We start from the raw sequence: 23,485 nt of genomic DNA, 5'->3' as shown, positions 1-23,485 counted from the left end.
GGCAGCCCTTGCAGTGTACCTCCTGCATGACCTGGATTATGCCTCGGAAATGGAGTCCGAGTTCAGGTTTGGGACTTCGTTCCATTTCTGGCTCCTTTACGACGTTCCGGAGTGTTCCTGGCTAGCGGACTGCCCCTTTGTTCTGGATTTTTGGCATTCCTTCTGTTGTTCCCGCGTGCTGAAGTGGTGGGAAGCTTCCACGGTGATTCAGGTTTTCCTGGGGGAGCGATCTTGAGTACCTGAACGAATGCTTGTTTGCCCCTGCCCTTCCCCGTGATGTGGGCGTTGTTCAGCTCCATGTGCAGGTTCCCACCCTTTCGGCAGCGCTTGAGGCAGAGGACTTGCGCACCTGGGGCCTTTTGGCTTCAACCTTACGGTTCTTTTCCCTCCTGGAGCTGTCCTCGGATTGGCTCGTGGAGGATGTGAGGACACTTGGGTCCGTCCCGGGGTCCGCGCCTTGTCCTCGGTAGCACGTTCGTCGGCTCCCTTGTTGAAGCCTTTCATGCCGATTTTGCGGGATGCAGTTTCTCTGTTTTATGCTTCCCGTCTCGCGTGTTGGCAGGCTGTGCTGGGTTCCTCCGTGGAATCTGCTTGGGCTCTGGCTCTTAGGCTGTTGTCGCCTTTTTGTCCTCTTCTGTTTGAGGAGTCGGACGTGGCGCAGTTTATCCAGGCTGTGTTGTTGGCTTGTCCTCCAAAGTCGGACTTGTTGGTTTTCCGGGGGTCCCGGAGTGGATCTTCCCAGAAGGGTCGTGCCAGGGCTCGGGGTTCCTCTCGTAGTGGTAGGCCACTGGTGTCAGGTTCGGCTCCTGCTTCGGACCCGCCCTTGTCTGGTCGGCGCGGTGTTCGCTCTATGCGGGGTTCTGGGTCTTGTAAGGGGAACTGGCCCTTTCGCGGTTTGCCCCATTGACTGGGCGATGGGAGGGAGGCTTGTGCTGTTTGCCCACGCCTGGTCCTATGATTCGTGGGCGTTTCGGGTCGTGTCTGTCGGCCTGTGGTGGTGTTGGGTGGCCCCCCCCCCACTTTTTGGGGGGTCGGGGCTGGCAGGGCAGATTTCTTCCCCTGCGCTCTGTCAGGTCATCTTGGAGTGGGTTCGCTTGGGCGTCGTCGAAATGATGTCGTCCCTCAGATGTGTTTCCCGTCTGTTTCCGGTCCCGAAACGGGATTGCGCGGACCTGCGGTTCATTCTGGACTTGTCTTGTCTGCACCCCTGGGTTCATTGCTCCTCCTTTCGGATGACTACGTTGTCTCTTGGAGCCGGGCGCTTGGATGGTGTCCCTGGACCTTCGGGATGCTTATTGGCATGTCCCGATTCATCCGAGGTTCCGGGACTGGCTCGATTTTGTCGTGGGTCATCTGAGTTATAGCTTTCGTTGTCTCTCGATTGGGTTGAACCTGGCACCTCGCGTGTACACGCGCCTTACGCGGGTCGTGATGGCCCATTTGCGTCTCTTAGGTGTTCGGGTGTTGGCCTACCTTGACGACTGGCTGGTTTGGGCTCTCGGCCGGTCGGTTTGCTTGCTAGCCAGGGATTTGGTTCTTTCCCAGCTCGCCGGGTTCGGGTTCTTGGTGAACTGGAGGAAGTCCCATCTGGTCCCCCTCTCAGGTTCGGACTTGGCTGGGTCTCGTTTGGGACTCAAGGACCGCCTCCTTGTCTCTCCCTCCGGAGTCTCTCCTGCGGCTGCGGTCCCGCCTTTGTCTGTTTCTGGTGCTTCCTTTCGTTGGCTTTGCCAGACGTTCGGGCGCCCCGAGGTGGACCTCTTTGTGTCAGTGTGGTCGCGGCTCCTTCCCGTGTATGCGGCGCCCTTCCCCGATCGCGAGGCCGTCGGGGTTGATGCCTTTCGACTGGTTGAGGTGGGGGTTCCTGTACCTCTTTCCCCCAGTTCAGTTGTTACTCCAGGTCCTGACTTGCTTGGAGACTTACCAGGGGAGAGTTGTCCTTCTGGCCCCTTGGTGGCCAGCCCAGCCTTGGTTTCAGGCACTGCTTGCTCGGTGTCCGAACCCGAGGGTTTTCCCGCGGCTCCGCCTCTTTCAGCAGATCGGGCCGGTACGTCACGTGACTGGTTCAATCTTCTCCTCGAGTCTTCGTGTATGGGTTTTTTGACTCGAGTCTATCATCATCTCTATGGTGATCAGGTGGCCTCCTTGTTGGTGTCCCACCTGGGGGCTTCTTCTCGGCGGTAGTATGAAGTTTCCTGGTGGTCCTTCTGTTTCTTTTTTGCGTCTTTGTTGTGTTAGTTCATTGTCTGTTAGGGTGGTCTTGTCCTTTCTCTCTTCATTGTTTCAGGACTGTCATCTTATGCCTAACACTGTCGCCTCGTATCGTGCGGCGCTGGCGGAGCTGCTTCAGCTTGCCTTCGGTATCGATGTTACGTCTGCGCCTTTCCCAAGCTGTCTCGTGCTTTGTTTCACCTCCGGCCTGCTCATGCGCCGCCTGAGCCGTCCTGGTCTTTGGACTGAGTGCTCGCTTATCTTTCGTCTCCTCGTTTCATTATGGCCCCTTCGGTCCGGGATTGTTTGTCCAAGGCTTTTTTCTTGTTGGTATTAGCCTCTGGGGGTCGGGTCAGGGAGCTTTATGCTCTCCTTTGGCGCAGGGGTTTCTCCTCTTTTGGTCGTGGAGATTGTTTTGTTTGTTTGCAGCCGTCTCCTTCTTTTCTAGCGAAGAATGAGACTGCTGTGTTCCGGAGGGGTCCGTGGGTGGTTGATGCTTGGTTGGTCCGGCTGGGGTGCATCATGCTTTGTGTCCGGTTGCGGCGCTTCACCGTTATTTGCGCGTCACGGCTTCTGTGTCCCGGGACGCGCTTTGGGTTGATCCGGTTTCCCTTCTTCCCTGTTTGCGGGTTCGGGTCTCCCAGGTTGTCTGCAGGGTTATCAAATCCAGCCAGCCTGCGGTCTATCCCCATGCCCATGACGTCCATAAGTTCGGGGCTCTTGCTGCCGTCTTTGGAAATATGTCTTGGTCTGATATTGAGGCGCGGGGTTTTTGGCGGTCGAACAGGGTCCTGGCTGCTCGTTACCTCGTGAATGTCCCTTGGCCCCGTCGGGCATGTGTTGCTTTGGGTCTCCGGTTGCAGCCAGTTTTCTCTTTTTCCTTCTGTGGGTAGTTAGCTCCGGGGAGCCAACGGGGCTCCCCCCAGAAAACCAACGTTGAATGAAATGAAACGGCATTTTCTGGGTGAGTCCTAGAGGCTCCCTCCCTCCGGTCGGTGTTTTTTTCGTGTTTTTGACATCCACCCTCAGAACTGAGGTGGGTAGCCGGCGTGAAAGGTCTTGGACTTCCCCTTCCCCCTCCTGGGGAGGGGGAAGCTGTGCAGACAGCGGCGCGGCGATGTCTGACGTCACACTAGTTTGCTTGTTTTCTGTTGGGGCATTCTATCCACTAGTTCGGCTTTTGGTAGCAATTTTAACCAGAATAGGGGTTGTTTTGAGGCCCTTACCTTTCTGGGTGCCTGATCCGGTCAATGACAAACATAGAATGCTTCCAACCACACGGGGGTTTCTATAGGCCGTTGCTCCCCTTGCCTCTCTGAGGGGGCCCGGTTCTGGCCGTGGTCCCTGGTAGGCCTAAGAACTCCATACACATGACTGATGCCAAAGTCTGACATTAGCATATCAGCCTGGGAAAGCTTCGGGGAGCCTCCGGGACTCACCCAGAAAATGGCGTTTCATTACATTCAACACTTTTTTTTTTTTTTTGGCTCATGGAGTTATTGGCCAGCTCTATGAGGGGACGGATTTGCAGGATTCAGTCTTGGGTGTGAAGGCCTTGTGGCCAGAAGTGCTTACGTTGATGGCCTTCCCATGGTGCCAGCCTGTATTCTTCGGGAGGTGGTAGTGGCATGCTTCTTGGCCTGCTCCATTTTTGCCGACTTCTGGCCCCATGCTTTGTGGGCCTTTCTGGTCATTTCCCTCTGTCTGCAGTGGAGTTGTTTGGTCCCTCCCCACTTTCTAGGTGTCTGGGCTCGCAGGTCGGGAGTCTTCTTGGTGTATGAACTGGGTTATCACAACATGGCTGGACTCAGGCATGTTGAAAGGACTTAGGCTCACCAGAAAGAGGTGTTGTATTACATTGTGTTGAGTTTTTAACATAATGTTCTGTAACTGGTGACTATTGCTATGAGAGTGCCTTTACATTCCCTAAAGAGTTTAATAAATGTTTTTCCCAATAATGGCTAAATATTCATTATAATTAAAATCATTTAAGTTTTGCAGTGTTCACTAAAAGTTGTCTCTATGATGCCTCAAATAACTCTAATTTTTCAGGCTTGAAACAACGCTTCCAGAGGTATTGTCCAAATTGTAGTGATCTCGTAAATGTTCGTAGACATGTTTGTAACTGTGGCTACAGCTTTTTTGAGGCTAGACTTAAAGCGGAGCAAGAAAAGGAGGCTCGTCAAGAGGAGATGGGGAAAAGAGCTGCTAATTATAAAATTCTGAGCAGATCACTAACGGCTATTAAGAAACATGTAAGTATGGCACGTATACAGTACTGTCTTAGGAATTAGAAGCATACCAAATTGTTTTCAAAATATATTGATGCTGAACTTATAGCAGAATAATAGTTATAGATATAGTCATTAAATGATGATAATGCATTCATTTGTATTTTTTATTATTTGGTACTAAAAATGTATGTATACTATATATTTTTAATTTTCATTAGGTTCTGTACTATACTGTAATGCCATATAAATATTAATGATTTACATAGTTAACAACGTATGTAAAAAGATATGTAGAGGAAAACTAAGTTATGAATAAACTATTTTTCAATAAAATTTTTGGTCAAACAAGTATGTAATAAGTTAATATTGTTGTATAGTTGGGAGAGGACCAAGAGAATGGGTTTAGCAACGTGTCCTCAGATTAGTTAGTAAACCAATGTTCAAAACAAGCATCCAATACATTATTATTAGAAACTTATAAGCCTTCAGAGCATCACATAGGTCAATATATATGTATCGAGGTGATTACTATGGAGGTAATACCTTCGCCTGGTTCCTTTAAGTACTCACAAGTAAGTAAATGAACCAGATGTGCCGAGGTCTTTAATATACTGATTATAACCAACCCGGGACATCAGGGGGTTTAGGGGGCTGTTATTCATTTTAATAAATATGTAAATAGTATAGTTACAAGATGAGAGCTAAAGTCATGTGATCACTCGTTATATTCATTGTTGTACTGTACAGTACTAGAAAATATTGCCCTCTCTTTTAATTGATTTCATCTGTCTCTCACTGTTTTCTGAAGAGAACAACATTTATTCTAATTTGTGAACTGTTATATTATTTCAGAGCTCCAAATTGAGAGGCGGCGGCTACCATATTGCTACGGTATATTATAAAGCCTGCGGTCAAAGAACAATTAAAAGTATCTTGCCAGGGAGTGGCCTGTCAAAAGAGACGGAAAAAAATTTAATCGATTGGTTTTACCTTGGTAAATATTTCCTTTGTTTATTTTGCATTGACCTCTTCATTAGTTTTCTTCATATATGTGTATCCCTTTGTGTATAAAACAGAATGCCTGTTTGTTCATAGTAAGAAGCCATTGTTCATAGTAAGAAGCCAGATGCCTGGGGCTAGCCTCACCCAACTTTCACACATGAAACATGTGCCAAGTGTTGTTACTCCATACACTTATTTTGTCCAGGTCTTCTTGTAGGGGCAAGACTAATGTTGAAGTTTCTTATCCTCCCTAGTACCTTGGCATCATCAGCAAACATATTTATATTATTCTGTATTCCCTCTGAATATTGTTTATGTAGACAATGAACATTACTGGTGCTTGAACTGTATCCTGTGGTACTCTACTGGTATAATTTCTCTAGTCTGAAAAATTACCTGATTATTGCCCTCATTTTCATGTCAGAAGTCTGTCACTCATCCAGCATGTTCCAGTTTCCAAAACAACCTCTTCTTGTGGGGTTCTATTGAAAGCCTTTTTTCAAGTCCAGATAAATGCAGTCAACCCAACTATCTCCTTCCTGTAAAATCTCTCTGGGTCTGTCATAGAAACTAAGCAGATTCATCACAAAGGATCTTTCTGATCTAAAACCAAAATGTCTGTTAATGTAATTTCTCTCCAGGTGTTCTAGCCATTTGGTGTTAATTATTTTTCTAATATTTTGACTACTGTACTATGCTTGTCAACAATACAAGTCTGTAATTTAGAGTTTCCCATGCTACCATTTTTGTAGATTGAAACTTTGTTAGCCTTTTTCCATATGTCTGCCAAGACTTACACACAAAGGCTGTGGGGATTTTCCCAGCAGGTGGTTATTGTATTTATTTATTGGATTAAGTGGACTTTATGATAAAGTAGAATATATTAACTGATCTCCTACTGGGTTTACCCTTTGCACATAATTTGCGGGATTATTTATGTATGTATATAGTCTATATCAATATAAATTGAGTAACAATAGAATACTACTACTTCTTCTACTTGTTAATATACTTATTAGTACGGAGAATTTAAGGCCTTAGCTTAAACGTAGGAATGGCCTGATTACAGGCTCAAGAAATCCCCTCTCTTATGGATGTAGCATCAGGCTAATTAGTACTGCATTCATACACCCGACCTGATCAAGAGAAGCCACGTCGAAGATTCTAGAATATAATGGCATCAGGGTACTAGGGTCGAATTGATGCTTGTAGGTAGTCTCTTCTTCCTCCCAAATTTTACCTCTGAAATGGTTAGATTATAATACCAGCAGTAAACTAAGGCGTTATTAACAGAAAAGATTGTCTCTAGCGAGAAATGAGCTTACTTTTGATAGGTCCCTCGCCAGCTTCATAACTGAAACCACAAAAACTATATATTACTATGGCCAAAGCAATATCAGTCTTACTATTGGTCCAGGGTACAATACTCCCCAAGTAGCGAATTTGTGGCTTAGATGGATTCTGAAGATACTGAAGGACGAATTGCAGGAAATACTATGTATGCACCTGTAATCAGGAACGCATCCTGACATGTCTGCACGGCTTGGAGGTCTGTGTAAGCTCTGGCGTACCGTGGCGTCACCCGCCTCTCCTTCCTCAAGATTCTGGTAGCGTCTAATTTTCAGCTAAATTTATTATCTGTGGGGGAAGGATGATATTTATTTATTCACAGATAAAATCTGTGATATTGATATTGAATCTGATTTTAATAAGAGTTTTCTAGTAAATTTAACTTGTATACAGGAAGAGTTACGTTCACTAACAAGTTTATTAGATTCGTCGACATTGGCTGATGCAATACTCCTCCATTATTTCTGAAGAGTCTCTAGGAACATTTTCTTCGCAAAGTTAGTAATTGCCTGACATAACTACTCAATCTGGTATGTAGGGGTTAGTAATATGCTGTCTGAAGTTTCTGACAAAGGCGACTGAAAATAAATTGAAGTGGAGTGCTGAACTCGGATTCACATTCTCTCAGAACCCAAGGTGAAACTCCATCTGGGCCAACTGCTTTGTTCCTACTCAGCTCTTTGAGCATTTTTTCTATTTCTTCTCGAGAGACCTATATGTACTCTGTTCTCTGGAATTCTATTGTCTGGTTCACTGAAAAACTCATTTTGCACACAATTTTGGAACTGCTTTAGTGTTTCACATATTTTTTTTTCATTTTTCAAGAATGAAAAAGGAAAACAGGTTTCTGTTTTCAGTTTTCAATCTATGAATTTTATCCTTTACCTGCTATTTGCTTTTAACCACTGTAATTACCTAAGTGTAGTTACAGGATGAGAGCTATGCTCGTGGTGTCCCGTCTTCCCAGCACTCTTTGTCATGTAACGCTTTGAAACTATTGACGGTCTTGGCCTCCACCACCTTCTCACCTAACTTGTTCCAACCGTCTACCACTCTTTTTGCGAAAGTGAATTTTCTTATATTTCTTTGGCATCTGTGTTTAGCTAGTTTATATCTATGACCTCTTGTTCTTAAAGTTCCAGGTCTCAGGAAATCTTCCCTATCGATTTTATCAATTCCTGTTACTATTTTGTATATAGTGATCATAATACCTCTTTTTCTTCTGTCTTCCAGTTTTGGCATATTTAATGCCTCTTAACCTCTCTTGCTGCACTGGCTGTGAAAACTCGTTCGGCTAAAACCGAAAAAACACCAATTCAAGATCTCGTGCCCATTCAAAATGGGAGCGCTGTTGGTTGAGTACGAAATGGACTCCTGGGACCTCCAGTGAGAGGCAACCATCTTGGAAAAAATTTCTAGAATTCCCTAGGGCTGCTAGCTGGATCAGTTTCAAGTGAGCAACCATGGGTGGTGCACGTGCCTCTGGCTCCCAACTCCTGTCTGACACGGTGTTGAAACATCGCTCTCTGTCCTTGAAACTCAGACCTTATTGTTAAAGAAAATAAGGGTCATGATATTAAAGAAGCTGGGCACAATAAGGACCTTACACAAGGGTCGGATGCAAGTGATAGAGCAACAATGAGTACAATACAGCGAGCAGATACAATAGCGTATCCAATAGTAGCTGAGCGTCACCCATGCCCACCCTGTTATTTCCAATTTTTATAGATGCACCCACTTTCCCATATACAGGTGTAATATGAGTGATACCAGGACAATTTTGTCATTGAGCTTTTCCTAGATCCTTCCAAGAATATCTGGATTTTTTCAATCCTACCTTACAAACCGATCTTTTAAAGAATAGCTGAATCTCTTCCAGAATTCCTGAATCTGAACAAATATACAAGGGCCTTGATGAGGGTTCGAACTTACGTACGGCATGTTCCCAGACGCACCTTAGTCAATTGTACTACCACATGGTCAAAAGAATTGCATCCTGGAGCGCTGCTACCCTCACTAGGATCCTGAAGCTTTTCCGAAGCACAATGTCAGTTTCACACAATTCCCCCGTGCATTTGGGGAATGCATGGGGGAATACTCTGTCAACCAAATGTTCTACCTCTATGCCCCTACTTCATTATACACAAATCACAATAGCATGATATATCAAATAAACAAATCCACAAGGGCCTTGACAAGGGCCTTGATATTTGTTTATTTGTTCATTTGATACATCGTGCTATTGTGATTTCTGTGTGTATTGATTTCGGTGAGACTCGGGCGGTTTCGGGGGCTGCCCATTCCGGTTCAGGCAGAGGCATATGAACTGGTTCCTCCTGCCGAGGCTTTTGGATTGGACCAGTGGAGCCCCCTTCTTCCCTGCTTTTCCGGTGGACTCTGCTTTTTCTCCAGAGGCAGAGGGTTTGGAGGCTGGCTCTGCCCCGGCTCCTGACCTGCATCTGACTTGGAGGCTGGGGAGGAGTTGGCTGGGGAGGAGTATGGTCCCCATTTGACCCCGCTTAGGTGTTGGTACCCTCAGCACAGGGCTTGTTGTTGAAGGGGGAAGGGGGGAGGGGTTTCTTATTCCCCCCTCCCTGTACGAGTTTGATGAGAGTTCGGTTCCGGGTTTCCTTGGGTTCCTCGGTTCCCTCTTTCCAGAGGTTTTCGGCTTCCCGCATCACACCTGAGGATAACTGGGAGGCTATTGCTTCGTACTTCCTGAGAGACAAAAAAAAAAGCATAACCAAGCAAATATAGCGTCGGCCAGAAAAATGATTGGATGGATTACGAGAACTTTCAAATCCAGGGATCCCATCTCAATGGTTGTACTCTTCAAGTCACTTGTGTTGTCCCGTCTTGAGTACTGCTCAGTACTCACTTCCCCCTTCAAAGCAGGAGAGATTGCTGAAATAGAGGGAATACAGAAAACATTTACGGCACGCATAGACGAGATAAAGCACCTAAATTATTGGGATCGTCTCAAAGCTCTCCAAATGTACTCGCTAGAAAGGAGACGAGAGAGATACCAAATAATATACACATGGAAAATACTGGAGGGCCAGGTCCCAAATCTACACAGTAAAATAACAACGTACTGGAGTGAACGATATGGAAGAAAATGCAGAATAGAACCAGTGAAGAGCAGAGGTGCCATAGGCACAATCAGAGAACACTATAAACATCAGAGGTCCGTGGTTGTTCAACATCCTCCCAGCGAGCATAAGAAATATTGCCGGAACAACTGTGGACATCTTCAAGAGGAAACTAGATTGTTTCCTCCAAGGAGTGCCGGACCAACCGGGCTGTGGTGAGTATATGGGCCTGCGGGCCTCTCCAAGCAACAGCCTAGTGGACCACACTCTCAAGTCAAGCCTGGCCTCGGGCCGGGCTTGGGGGGTAGAAGAACTCCCAGAACCCCATCAAGCAGACGCGGATTTCACCTCGATAATGGATTCTTCTTCGTTTGAGTTTGGTTCCTATTTTCGTTACTGGGTGCATAACGAGGTGCTGGAGTCTTCCTGGTTGGCAGACTGCCCATCCTTTTTGTTGTGGATGTGTCATGCGTTCTGTCGTACTCCGCATGCTTGAGTGGCGGGAAACTACTACTACTGTGGTTCAGGTTTACCTGGGGGGCAAGTTTGAGCATCTCAATGTGTGCTTGTTTGCCCGTTCTTCCTCAAGATATTGGTCAGCTATTGCTTCACGTGCAGGTTTCCCTCCTTTCGGCGTCTTTGGTAGCTGAGGACTTGCGTGCCCATGGGCATTTGGCTTCGGCCTTGCACTTCTTTTCCCTGTTTGATATGTCTTCGGATTGGCTTAAGGAGGATGTGGAAGCACTGTGGATCCCCTTTTCTGCATCTGGGCCTGCGTCCGGTGCGCTTGCCTCGGTAGCTCAGGCGCCGGCTGCCTTATTGAAGTTGTTTGCACCAATTCTGAAAGAAGCGGTCTCTCTGTTCTTTGCTTCTTGGCTCACATGCCGCCAGGTAGTGCTTGCTCACTCTTTGGAATCTGCTTGGGCCCCTGGTTCTTCGATTTTCGGCTTCTTTTTGCCCGTTAACTATTTGCAGAGTCTGAGGTTGTGCAGTATTTGCAGGCGGCTTCGTCTAGTTGCCGTCCCATGTCGGACTTGTTTGTTCTCCAGGAAGGCCGCGGGAGTCCTGCCCAAAAGGGTTGTGCCAAGGTTCGGGGTTCCTTTGGTCGTGGTGGGCTAGTGGTGCCAGATTTGGGGCTGGTCCCCCCTTCAGAGCTGAAGACGTCTGGTCAGTGCAGTAATTGCTCTGCGTGTTGTTTGGCTTCTTATAAGAGTCGTCGGCCTTTTTGTGGTGTGCCCTGTTGACAGGGCGATGGGGGGGGAGGGGGAGGCTTGTCTTGTTTGCCCATGCCTGGTCCCACGATTCGTGGGTGTTTCGGGTCGTTTTTTCCGGCCACCAGTGGTGTTGGGCGGCTCCTCCTCCTTCGGGGGGTTCGGGGTTGGCGGGGCTGCCTCTTCTGCTTGCTGTCAGGTCATCCTGGAGTGGGTACGCTTGGGCGTGGTCGAAATGATGACAACCCTCAGATGGGTTTCGTGCCTGTTCCAGTGCTGAAAGGGGACTGTGCGGATCTGAGGTTTATTCTGAACTTGGCCCGTCTTAACCCCTAGGTCTTTTGCCCCGCCTTTCGGTTGACCACTCTGTTCCAGGTCCAGCTGCTTTTGGAGCCGGATGGTGTGAACTTGGATGGTGTGTCAGGACCTCTGGGTCCTGGATCGGACCCAGAGGTGTTGACGTCTAGAATCGGGATGTGTTGGCATGTCCCGATTCATCCGGGGTTCAGGGACTGGCTTGGTTTTGTTGTGGGGTGGCATGCTTACTGCTTTCGTTGCCTTTCATTTGGCTTAAATGGAAGGCTGGCTCCTTTCATTTTCACATGCCTTACTTGGGTCGTGGTTGCCCATTTGCGTCTGCTAGGGGTTCGGGTTCTAGCCTATCTTGACGACTAGCTGGTTTGGACCTCCAGCCGATCCATGTGTCTCCTCGCCAGGGATTTGGTTCTTTCCTAGTTCGCTGGGTTCGGGTACTTGATGAACTGGAGAAAGTCCCTTTTAGTTCCCTCTCAGGTTTGGACTTGGTTGGGTCTTGTGTGGGACTCTCAGACCACTTCCTTGTCACTCCTTCCAGCAGCGTTGCTAAGGCTGCATTTCTGCCTTCGGCTGTTTCTGGAGGGCACCAAGGTCATTCGTCGGTTATTCGAGCAGTTGTGCGGGACTCTGAAGTTCGCCGTGCTGGTCTACCCGTCGAGTCGAATCTGGCTTTGGCGGCTGTTTTGGTTCCTTCAGGGACGTCTCTTCCGCCGCTTTCACGATCGCTGGGTTTGTTCCCCGGGGGCCTTGCATCAGCTGCTGCGTCACCGGCTTCCTCTTCTGTATTTTCGGGGTTCAGTGCCGTGGTGCCTACCTGAGCCATCGTTCGATGTGTTCATGGATGCATCATCTCTCGGCTGAGACTTTGTGACCAGTGCTCACCATGCCCACCAGGGTCGGTGGGGTCCATTCTTCCATTGGGCTCACAGCACGATGCAGGAGTTCGCAGCGGCGTGGCTTTCATTACGGGAAATGTGGCGGGTGACACATTTCAGAGGGTTCGTGTCACCCGTGGATCGACGATGCAGCTTCATTCGGACTGCTCCCCAGTGGTTCATTGTTTGAACTGCGGGGGTTCAATGCAGTCCTTGGCTATTTGGGGCTGGTCTCTTCAGATGACTTGTCTGCTGGATTCTTGGGATTTGGCTCTCCGAGTGATTCATATCCAGTGAGTGTCCCAATGTCCTGGCGGACGGCCCGTCTCAGGTCATTCTCCTGTCCACAGAATAGACGGTTGACACCGACTCCTTTAGTTGGCTCTGCTGGATGTATAGGCACCAAACGGTGGACCTCTTTGCGTCAGGGTGGTCGTGGCATCTCCTGTTATATGTGGTGTCTTTCCCCGACTGACACGAGGCCATCGGTTTCGTTGTCTTTTGGCAGGACTTGTCAAGGTGGGGTTACCTGTACCTCTTCCCTCCGGTCCAGCTGTTGCTTTGGGTTCTGGGTCGGTTGGAAACATACCAGGGAAAAGTAGTCCTGTTGGACTCTTGGTTTCAGGCATTGCTCGCCCAAACCTGGGGTTCTTTCTGTGGCTCCGCCTATTTCAGCAGAGCCTGGTTCAGTCCGGTATGTGGCTAGTTTGCTCTTCTCCTCTGATCTTCACGTCTGGTCTTTCTGACACGTGTTTATTATCACTTGTATGGTGAGCAGGTGGCTTCGTTGATGGTGGCCCACCTGCGTGTCTCGCCTTGGCAGCAGTATGAAGTTTCCTGTTGGTCCTTTCATCACTTTTTGTCTCTTCGTAGGTTGTCTTCAATTTCTGATCAAATTGTTTTGCTCTCTCTCTCTCTCTCTTGGCTGTGTCAGGACCCAACCCGTTCTCGCAAATTCGTAAAGTCAATATTGACTTATTAACTACGTGCATAGGTGATATACTAAACATAATAGATACCCTTAAAAAGATTCATAGAAAACACCGACCTTACCTAACCTTGTTAGTATCTTAAGATAAGCATCTTATTGCTTCGTAATTACAATTATTACTTAACCTATACCTATTATAGGTTAGGTAATAATTGTAATTATGAAGCAATAAGATGCTTATCTTAAGATACTAACAAGGTTAGGTAAGGTCGGTGTTTTCTATGAATCTTTTTAAGGGTATCTATTATGTTAAGTATGTCACCTATGCACATATTTAATAAGTCAATATTGACTTATTAAATTTGCGAGAACGGGTTGCAGGACCATCATCTTATGCTGAATTCTGTCCCCTCGTATCGTGCGGTTCTGGTGGAGCCGCTTCATCTTGCGTTCAAGGAGGATGTCAATCCTGCTCCTTTCTGCAAGCTATCTCATGAGTTTTTTCACCTACGGCCTGCTCTTGCGCCGCTTGAGCTGTCCTGGTCATTGGACTGGGTGCTTTCTCTTTTTCTCTTCCTGAGTGGTTCCATCTCGGTTTTGGACTTGGCTGCGCCTAGTTTGGGACTTCAGTCAGAATGACTTCAGTCATTCTGCTCGTGAGCCATCCTGGTCTCTTGACTTGGTTCTGGTTTTGTCTCTTTACCTCAGTATGCGGTTTCCCCTTCGGCTTGTGATATCTTTGTCATGTTGGCTTTCGCCTCTGCTTTAGGGCTGGGGAGCTTCAGGCTCTTCTCTGCAAGCAGGGGTTGTTTTCCTTTGATTCTGGTGGTGGTTTGTTTGCTGCCTTCTCTATTTCTGGCAAAGAACGAGACAGCAGGCTTCTGGAGGGTTCCTTGGGTGATTGATGCTTAGGCAAATGGTGCGTCGGCTTGGGATGCATCATTTATTGCATCTGATGGTGGATCTTTGCTGCTACTTGTGTCACTGGTTCTGTTTTGGTATATGACTTGTTGGTTGAGCCAATTTCCTTTGTTCCCTGTTCCATGCCTTGCATTTCTCAGGTTTGTCCTCAGTCTCATTAAATCTAGCCAACCTGTAGTCTGCCCTTAGGCCCATGATAGTCACAAATCCTCAGCTTTTGCTGCAATCTTCTCCAGCATGTCCTGGTATGATACTTAGGCTCTGGGGTTTTGGCTTTCTAACAGGAGTTTGGTATCCTGATATTTAGTCAGTATTCCTGGCTCCAATCGGTCATGTATTGCTGAGGGCCTTGTCTCTTGACATGGGTTCTCTTCTTTTTCCTAGTGTTTGCGGCCTCTCATTCCTGTAAGCCCTATTCTTGTTGTGTGTTTGGTTAGCTGCAGGAAGTCTCCAAGGGTTCCCCCTCCAAAAACCCAGCATTGAATGTAAGGAAATGAATCGTTCTGGTTGTTCCTCGGAGGCTGCCTAATTCCATTCCCTTCCCCTCCCTTTTTCTCTACCAGGGCATCAGTTTATGATGCTTCAGCTCTGAACTGAGGCCAAGATGGTATGGAAGCCAGGAGCTTTCAGTCGTGGTGGCACCTGTTGGTGTCCATTCATAACTTTTAAGGGGTTGGTGCTAGTTTCTGAATGAATCGTTTGCAAGAGTCGTTTGGCTGTTTCAGGGCTTTATCTTCTTTAAATCTTGCAGTTGTCTGTGTTGCTTGGCATACTTTCTGGACGTTTTCTCAGGGTGATTGTAACAATCCCCTGTTCCCAGTACCTCTGAGGGGCTAGGTTGTGACTGATCCCTGGTAGGCCAAACAGGACTCCTTATGGCTGATGTAACTGTAGGGGAGCACTCTTGATAAGCTACCTTCAGGGAGCCACTGAGCTTCTACAAGAAAGAGGCATTTCATTACAGTCAACACTGTTTTGTTTTATTTTGCAGACAGGTAGTGTTACCATTAATCATAGCTGCACTTTGGGAGTCAAATGAAAATATATATAATCCATGATTTTCATATTTTTCAGCACATACTCAGGAGAAGCAAGCAAATGATAACAGTTCTAAACGGAATGCAGGTAATGGAATTAATGGGATGAATAGTCTGTGGTGCTCATGGTAATCAAAAGTAGTGATCCGAAATTAGTCTAATATAATTTTTTTTTTAATTTTCCAACTTTACTAGAGAAGTGATATGAAATGTTTTAGAGTAGGGAACAAAGCTAAACTACATGAGCACCTGCACCTTGAAATTGCTGACCTAGTTAGTGTATTATGATATACTGTATATATATATATATATATAAAACACATTCAGTTGATGTTGTGGCATATGTTAACACATATTGCAGAAAATCTTTTGTGTTTTAAATAATCAAAATGTGTTGTTCAGCGTGTATTCTGGACGGAGATGAGAGGGAGGAAGGCGCTCAAGACAGTCTCATGTTTAACATTTCTCAACCACAAGAAGATTCGAGCATAAATAAAAACAAGAGGAAGACAAATGGAAGTAAAGGTGAACAAAGGATGAATAGCAATAGTTGTGATAATGGTAATAACAAATTCTGTCTGCATTACTCATAATTATATATATGTTATTTATAAATATTGTAGGGTTACACAATTACATTTCTCTTGTACAGCATTTAATTTTTATTAAATTATAAAGGCACTGTTCTCGTTGCATTTATGCTTAGTACAGAACTGGTATATCACTTCAATAGGCAAGTGTCAGACTCTGGTGCATTTATTGTCATGTTTCAAATTCAGTTGATAGTATGACATTAATTAATATACATTTTATATATTAAAAGTAATTTTTTTTCTTGTAATGTTCAGTATGTGCTGGTGGTGAGGATGAGACATCAATGAATTATCAACAAGATGAAAACTGCCTTCCTGATCGAGACCCGTTACACTTCCTGGAAATTGTTGACACAAGCAGTTGCAGTTTGGATCAAGGTACAGCAAATTGGCTTCTGCATAATCCTTTATATACAAATTAATAATCACTTAATTAATTAATATTAATTAACATTAATAATCACTTATGTATGTACAGTGGGGCCTCAATTTACGATGGTAATCCGTTCTCAGAGACGTATCGTAAGTCGAAATATCGTTAGTCAAAGCGATTTTTCCCATAAGAAATAAAGGAAATTAAATTAATAAGTTCCCCACCCTCCAAAATATTAACTTACAAATACATTTTATACTGAATACAATTTTTTTTCTCTAACTACAATACAGTACATAAGTGTATCTTACCTTTATGGAGGACTCTTGATGGCGTATGGAAGATGGTGATGAAGGGAGGAAAAGGAGAGGTGTTACTGTTTGGAAAGGGAGTCCCCTTCCATTATAACATCAGGCAGTGATGACTTCTCTGAGATACACTCTGGCATGTTTTGCCCGCATACCACTAGGACCTGCTTGTAGCTCACTGTTTGCTTGTCTTACTAAGAATCTGTCTAAAGACACTTGTGTTTCTCTACATTTTAACACTTGTCTGTAGTAAGACATCACATTGGAAAGAAAGACACATTAGACGTTAGAAAGAATTTATTCAGTGTCAGAGTAGTTAATAAATGGAATGCACTAGGAAGTGATGTGGTGGAGGCTGACTCCATACACAGTTTCAAATGTAGATATGCCAAATTTTGCACAATATATGATGAAGGCACACAAACATTCATACCAAAACAGTCATGCAGACCTAGCAAACAGGGTTGGTTCAACAGAAATTGCGAGAGGGCCAGAGATCAAAAGACACAAGCATGGAATCATTATAGAAAGAGGCCAAACCCCCAAAATACCAGTGATACAAAGGTGCAAGAAACAACTACACGTCAGTAAGGAGAGAGGCAGAGAGGAACTTTGAGAATGATATAGCAGACAAATGTAAATCAGATCCAGTCCTTTTCTATAAATTCACTAAAAGTAAGCTGCAGGTAAAGGATAATATTCAGAGGTTGAAAATGGGGGACAGATACACGGAAAATGAAAAGGAAATGTGTGAAACATTAGTTCCAAAGTGTGTTTGTACAAAAAGAGATCTTCAGAGAACCAGACACAATAAAAATTCCAGAGAACAACATAGAGCATATAGAGGTGTCTAGAGATGAAGTGGAAAATATGCTCAAGGAGCTAAGTAAGAACATAGCAGTTGGCCCAGATGGCGTTTCACCATGGGTTCTGAGAGAATGTACATCTGAGCTCAGCATTCGACTTAAACTGATCTTTCAGGCATCCCTGTTGATCTTTCAGGCATCCCTGTGTACAGGAATTGTAGCAGATGTGTGGAAAAAGGCTAACATAGTTCCATTTTACAAAAGTGGCAGCAGGGAAGACCCCCCTCAATTATAGGCCTGTATCATTCACAAGTGTAATAGTGAAAATATTGGAAAAAATAATAAAAACTAAATGGGTAGAGCACCTGGAGAGAAATGATATAATATCAGACAGACAGTTCAGTTTTCGCTCTGGAAGATCCTGTGTATCGAATTTACTCAGTTTCTATGATCGAGCCACAGAGATTTTACAGGAAAGAGATGGTTGGGTTGACTGCATCTATCTGGACCTAAAAAAGGCTTTCGACAGAGTTTCATATGAGAGGTTGTTCTGGAAACTGGAAAATATTGGAGGGGTGACAGGTAAGCTTCTAACATGGATGAAAGATTTTCTGACTGATAGAAAAATGAGGGCAGTAATCAGAGGCAATGTATTGGACTGGAGAAATGTCACAAGTGGAATACCACAGTACATGTACAGGTAATGTACTGGGGAGCCGGTCGGCCGAGCGGACAGCACGCTGGATTTGTGATCCTGTGGTCCTGGGTTCGATCCCAGGCGCTGGCGAGAAACAATGGGCAGAGTTTCTTTCACCCTATGCGCCTGTTACCTAGCAGTAAAATAGGTACCTGGGTGTTAGTCAGCTGTCACGGGCTGCTTCCTGGGGGTGGAGGCCTGGTCGAGGACCGGGCCGCGGGGACACTAAAAAGCCCCGAAATCATCTCAAGATAACCTCAAGAATGTTCATTGTCTACATAAATCATCTACCAGTTAGTATACAGAATTATATAAACATATTTGCTGATGATGCTAAGATAATAGGAAGGATAAGAAACTTAGATGATTGTCATGCCCTTCAAGAAGACCTGGACAAAATGAGTATATGGAGCACCACTTGGCAAATGGAATTTAATGTTAAATGCCATGTTATGGAATGTGAAATAGGAGAACATAGACCCCACACAACCTATATATTATGTGAGAAATCTTTAAAGAATTCTGATAAAGAAAGAGATCTAGGGGTGGTTCTAGATAGAAAACTATCACCTGAGGACTACATAAAGAAATTGTTCACGACTTGTTAGGCCAAAGCTAGGATATGCAGCGGTTGTGTGGTGCCCATATCTTAAGAAGCACATCAACAAACTGGAAAAGGTGCAAAGACATGCTACTAAGTGGCTCCTAGAACTGAAGGGTAAGAGCTACGAGGAGAGGTTAGAGGCATTAATCCTTAAACTGCGCAACGCGCCTGCAGGCTCATGTCTGGTTTGCGCAACGTGCCTCCGGATATTTGTATTTTTCACGTTCCATTCAAAACTCCCGCGGCTACATGGGGTTCACATCAGCTTCCTCAGGGCTCTTGTAAACAGACGTCATCTTTAAAAAAAATCGTGGTCCACATTGCCGGGTGTCAGAGCCTCAGTAGTGAGTGAGCAACCAAGGCTGGCGCTCGCAGCATGAGCGCACAGCACTGCTGTTCAACATGTGACCACAGCATCGCCTAATAATGTCAAAATATATATATAACTTGTATTATTTAGCCATGATAGTGTTATAGAAGAGCCTGAGTGTGATAATGACTGGGTACAATGTTCAAATATCAGTGATTCAATGCTGTTCACGATGTTCACAGCGCTAGCCACAGCACCACAGCATTATTTCGTCCATCTAGGAATCTTCAAATGATTTCTTAGGTTCCTTTTCAAAATAAACGTGTGGTCAATTATTCATTTACAGGAATTAGTGACCAGGATTGTGGTTATAATTAGCGTTGTGCGAAGTATTGTGGAAGAAGGAATTTTGGTGAGGGAGGGAGAGAATTGAGGTAGCCTCTGTGTGTGTAATTACCTAAGTGTAGTTACAGGATGAGAGCTACGCTCGTGGTGTCCCGTCTCCCCAGCACTCTTTGTCATATAATGCTTTGAAACCACTGACGGTTTTGGCCTCTACCACCTTCTCACTTAACTTGTTCCAACCGTCTACCACTCTGTTTACAAAAGTGAATTTTCGTATATTTCTCCGGCAGCTTTGTTTCGTTAGTTTAAATCTATGACCTCTTGTTCTTGAAGTTCCGAGTCTCAGGAATTCTTCCCTATCAATTTTATCTATTCCTGTTACTATTTTGAACGTAGTGATCATATCGCCTCTTTTTCTTCTATCTTCTAGTTTTTGCATATTTAATGCCTCTAACCTCTCCTCGTAGCTCTTGTCCTTCAGTTCTGGGAGCCACTTAGTGGCATGTCGTTGCACCTTTTCCAGTTTGTTGATGTGCTTCTTAAGGGGTTTGTTAGATGAAAATTAAAAGTTGTTTTAGGGCATTGAAAATTTATTATTCTGATACATGTGAAAGGTGCTGCAACTGGGCCAAGTTTCAGCATCGCAGCCTAAATAGAGAGGGAGAAAAAAATAAAAATTTTTTTTTAGACAATTTTGTAACAATGTTCAAATCATTTCACAGCCCACAATTGTGAACCGAAATCAGTTCTATGACACTTAGCTATGACCTTACTATATAATAAAGATTTGTCTGGTGGATTTTTATCCCAGATGTATTTAGTGCAATAATACAGATTTTGTAAATTTCCCAAAAATCCTATGCAAGAATATGATATTTATAAACATTTATAAAATCAATAAATCTGCGTAGAAAGAAAAGCCACCACAATGTTTTAGAGGCATAAACTCTACATATAATGTGCAAGTTTCATGTAAATTGAATAATAAATAAAGTCTGTGAAATCAGATAAAATTGTAAAATATTTACCTGCACAAACGGAGGTTAAAGTTCAGCCACCTTTAGCTGAGGTTGATGTTGACCGATATCATTCAAAATTTGCACCCTTGTAGATAGGCATGAGTTCAGTAAGGTGTGCAAGTTCCATGCAGATCGCCTAATAAATAAAAAAAAAAAAAATATTAAAAAAAAAAAAAAAATAATAAATATATATATATATATATTTGCCACCAGTTTTATATGTACAAATATATATGAAGTAATATCGCAATATAACACTAAAACATACTAACCTAATATAATTGGTCAGAAATATGGGTCCTCAAGGTGGCACTGAAGTGGCACTAGTAGGCACCTGCGCCATAGCCGGGGTCAGCTCCCTCAGGGGCCTTTCTTGGTTTGGTTGTGGGTCTCGTTGGTCTCTGCATATCCTTGTCCTTTTTGTTCAAGTACCAGTCCCGTACGTCACTTTGTGGTAGACCGAGGAGGTTGTTCAGTGATCCCATCACATTCCCAGCGTTATAGTTGACAGCTGTCATTGCCATGGCAAATTCTACCATTACACGACTGCAACAGCACTTGAGGTGCTGGGCCCTGCAACATCAAGAGCGAGAACGTCTGGAGTAGCAGGTGGAACGTCTGGAGTAGCAGGTGGAACGTCTGGAGTAGCAGGTGGAAGACCTGGAGTAGCAGGTGGAAGACCTGGAGTAGCAGGTGGAAGACCTGGAGTAGCAGGTGGAAGACCTGGAGTAGCAGGTGGAAGACCTGGAGTAGCAGGTGGAACATCTGGAGTAGCAGGTGGAACATCTGGAGTAGCAGGTGCAAGACCTGGAGTAGAAGGTGGAGAATGTGCGGTGGCAGAGGGTGGGATTGTGGGGGGGGGGGTAGCGGGCTGCGACAAGTTCCTCACACTCGCGGCTGAGAGGCCTCCTCGATCTTCACTCGTCAAAGTGCGTAATCCACGGATTCTAGCCAGCTCGCACTTTCTATGGGCAGCTAGCATGCTTTTAGCTTTCAGTTTTCCTCATCTTCGTTTTGTACGTCATTTTGCAGTAAAAATAGCACAAATACTGATAATTCTGGGAGATATTGTGAGCGCGTGTCCACGATAGATCCGCCAGCTGAGGGACACACAGAGTGACTGACTGTATGCCAGTAATCCCAGCCCTCTCTCACACGAGACTGTTGCCAATGAGTCAGTTTATATTTGTTTTATGCATCACACTTTATTTTCAACGCTATTACGAAATATTAGACAGCTACAACATAAGACGCAATACCCCACGGCGCACCCAGGCCGCAAGAACCGGAATGGAGAATCTTGCAGCGGGAAATTTGACTCTAATTACGTTATTTTTCAAGATAATATAAAACGGTTTGGACCACAGTGTTGCCAGAATGTTGTAGTATTTTTCAGAATTTTTCGGAAATTTTCGGAAATTTTCGGATTTGAGCATAGATGTCCCCTTAAGATATGGGCACCATACAACCGCTGCATATTCCAGCTTTGGTCTAATAAAACTCGTGAACAATTTCTTTAGTATTTCTCCATCCATGTATTTAAAAGCAATTCTAAGGTTAGAAAGTGTAGCATAGGCTCCTCGCACAATGTTCTTAATGTGGTCCTCAGGTGACATTTCTCTATCTAAAACCACCCCTAGATCCTTTTCTTTATCAGAATTCTTTAAAGATTTCTCACATAATTTATAGGTTGTGTGGGGTCTATGTTCTCCAATTCCATATTTCATAACATGGCATTTATTCACATTAAATTCCATTTGCCAAGTGTTGCTCCATATACTTATTTTGTCCAGGTCTTCTTGAAGGGTATGACAATCATCTAAGTTTCTTATCTTCCCTATTATCTTAGCATCATCAGCAAACATGTTCATGTAATTGTGTATTCCCACTGGTAGATCGTTTATGTAGACAATGAACATTACCGGTGCAAGAACTGAACCCTGAGGTACTCCACTCGTGACATTCCTCCAATCCGATACCTTGCCTCTGATTATGGCCCTCATTTTTCTGTCAGTTAGGAAATTTTTCATCCATGTTAGTAGCTTACCTGTCACTCCTCCTATATGTTCCAGTTTCCAGAACAACCTCTTATGGGGAACTCTGTCGAAAGCCTTTTTTAGGTCCAGATAGATGCAGTCAACCCAACCATCTCTTTCCTGTAAAATCTCTGTGGCTCGATCATAAAAACTGAGCAAGTTCGTTACACAGGATCTTCCAGATCGAAAACCATACTGTCTGTGTGATATTATGTCGTTTTCCTCCAAGTGTTCTACCCATTTAGTTTTAATTATTTTTTCCAATATTTTGACTATTACACTTGTCAATGATACAGGTCTATAATTAAGGGGGTCTTCCCTGTTTCCACTTTTGTAGATTGGAACTATGCTAGCCTTTTTCCACACATCAGCTACAGCTCCTGTACACAGGGATGCCTGAAAAATCAGTTGAAGTGGAATGCTGAGCTTAGGTGCACATTCTCTCAGAACCCATGGTGAAACTCCATCTGGACCAACTGCTTTGTTCTTACTTAGCTCCTTGAGCATTTTTTCCACTTTGTCTCTAGACACCTCTATGTGCTCTATGTTGTTCTCTGGAATTCTTATTGTATCTGGTTCCCTAAAGATTTCATTTTGTACAAACACACTTTGGAACTTTCCGTTTAGTGTTTCACACATTTCCTTTTCATCTTCCGTGAATCTATTTCCCATTTTCAACCTCTGAATATTATCCTTTACCTGCAATTTGTTGTTTATGAATTTATAGAATAGACCTGGTTCTGTTTTACATTTGTCTGCAATCCCTTTTTCAAAATTTCTTTCTGCCTCTCTCCTCACTGCCGTGTAGTTGTTTCTCGCATCTTTGTATCGCTGGTATGTTTGGGGGTTTGGCCTCTTCCTGTATTGATTCCATTTTTGTGTCTTTTGGTCTTTAGCCCTCTCTCAATTTCTATTGAACCAATCCTGTTTCCTAGTTCTGCATCTCTGTTTTGGTATAAATTTTTTTTGTGCCTTTATCATATATTTCACAAAACTTGACATACATCTCATTCACTTCCTTGCCTAGCATCAAGTCTGTCCAATTATACTCACTAAAAAAATTTCTAAGGTCACCATAATGTCCTCTCCTGAAGTCTGGTTTTTCAACTGCTTTAACCTCCTTATTTTCTTCCAGCTTATAACGCATTGCATACTTTATTCCCAAAAAGACATGGTCACTTTTACCCAAGGGAGGAAGGTACTGAATGTCAAATATCT

The 23,485-nt window shown here is 44.5% G+C and overlaps 1 protein-coding gene and 1 long non-coding RNA gene across 6 annotated transcripts in view; one reads left to right on the top strand and one right to left on the bottom strand.

Moving 5' to 3' along the window:
- Window positions 1-23,485, top strand: part of LOC123756149 (uncharacterized) — a 123,489-nt gene that overhangs the window by 18,864 nt on the left and 81,140 nt on the right. For 3 of the 5 annotated variants that reach the window (XM_069336555.1, XM_069336553.1, XM_045739209.2), the window contains exons 2-6: window positions 4,261-4,463; window positions 5,295-5,436; window positions 15,214-15,264; window positions 15,579-15,737; window positions 16,025-16,147. In XM_069336555.1, coding sequence (XP_069192656.1) covers window positions 4,261-4,463; window positions 5,295-5,436; window positions 15,214-15,264; window positions 15,579-15,737; window positions 16,025-16,147 — 678 coding nt within the window. The remainder of the gene's footprint in view (window positions 1-4,260; window positions 4,464-5,294; window positions 5,437-15,213; window positions 15,265-15,578; window positions 15,738-16,024; window positions 16,148-23,485) is intronic. The other 2 variants (XM_069336554.1, XM_045739210.2) reach the window with 1 other exon arrangement.
- On the bottom strand, window positions 19,782-21,454 carry LOC138371609 (uncharacterized). The gene is made up of 3 exons (XR_011230548.1): window positions 20,504-21,454; window positions 20,241-20,367; window positions 19,782-19,860 (listed from the first exon to the last, which is right to left on the bottom strand). It is a non-coding gene; the product is annotated as an uncharacterized lncRNA (long non-coding RNA).

This window comes from Procambarus clarkii, chromosome 36 (genome assembly GCF_040958095.1).
Source record: "Procambarus clarkii isolate CNS0578487 chromosome 36, FALCON_Pclarkii_2.0, whole genome shotgun sequence".
NCBI lineage: Eukaryota > Metazoa > Arthropoda > Malacostraca > Decapoda > Cambaridae > Procambarus > Procambarus clarkii.
Note: the sequence above shows the minus strand (reverse complement) of the source record. Positions and strands in the feature narration are given on the sequence as shown.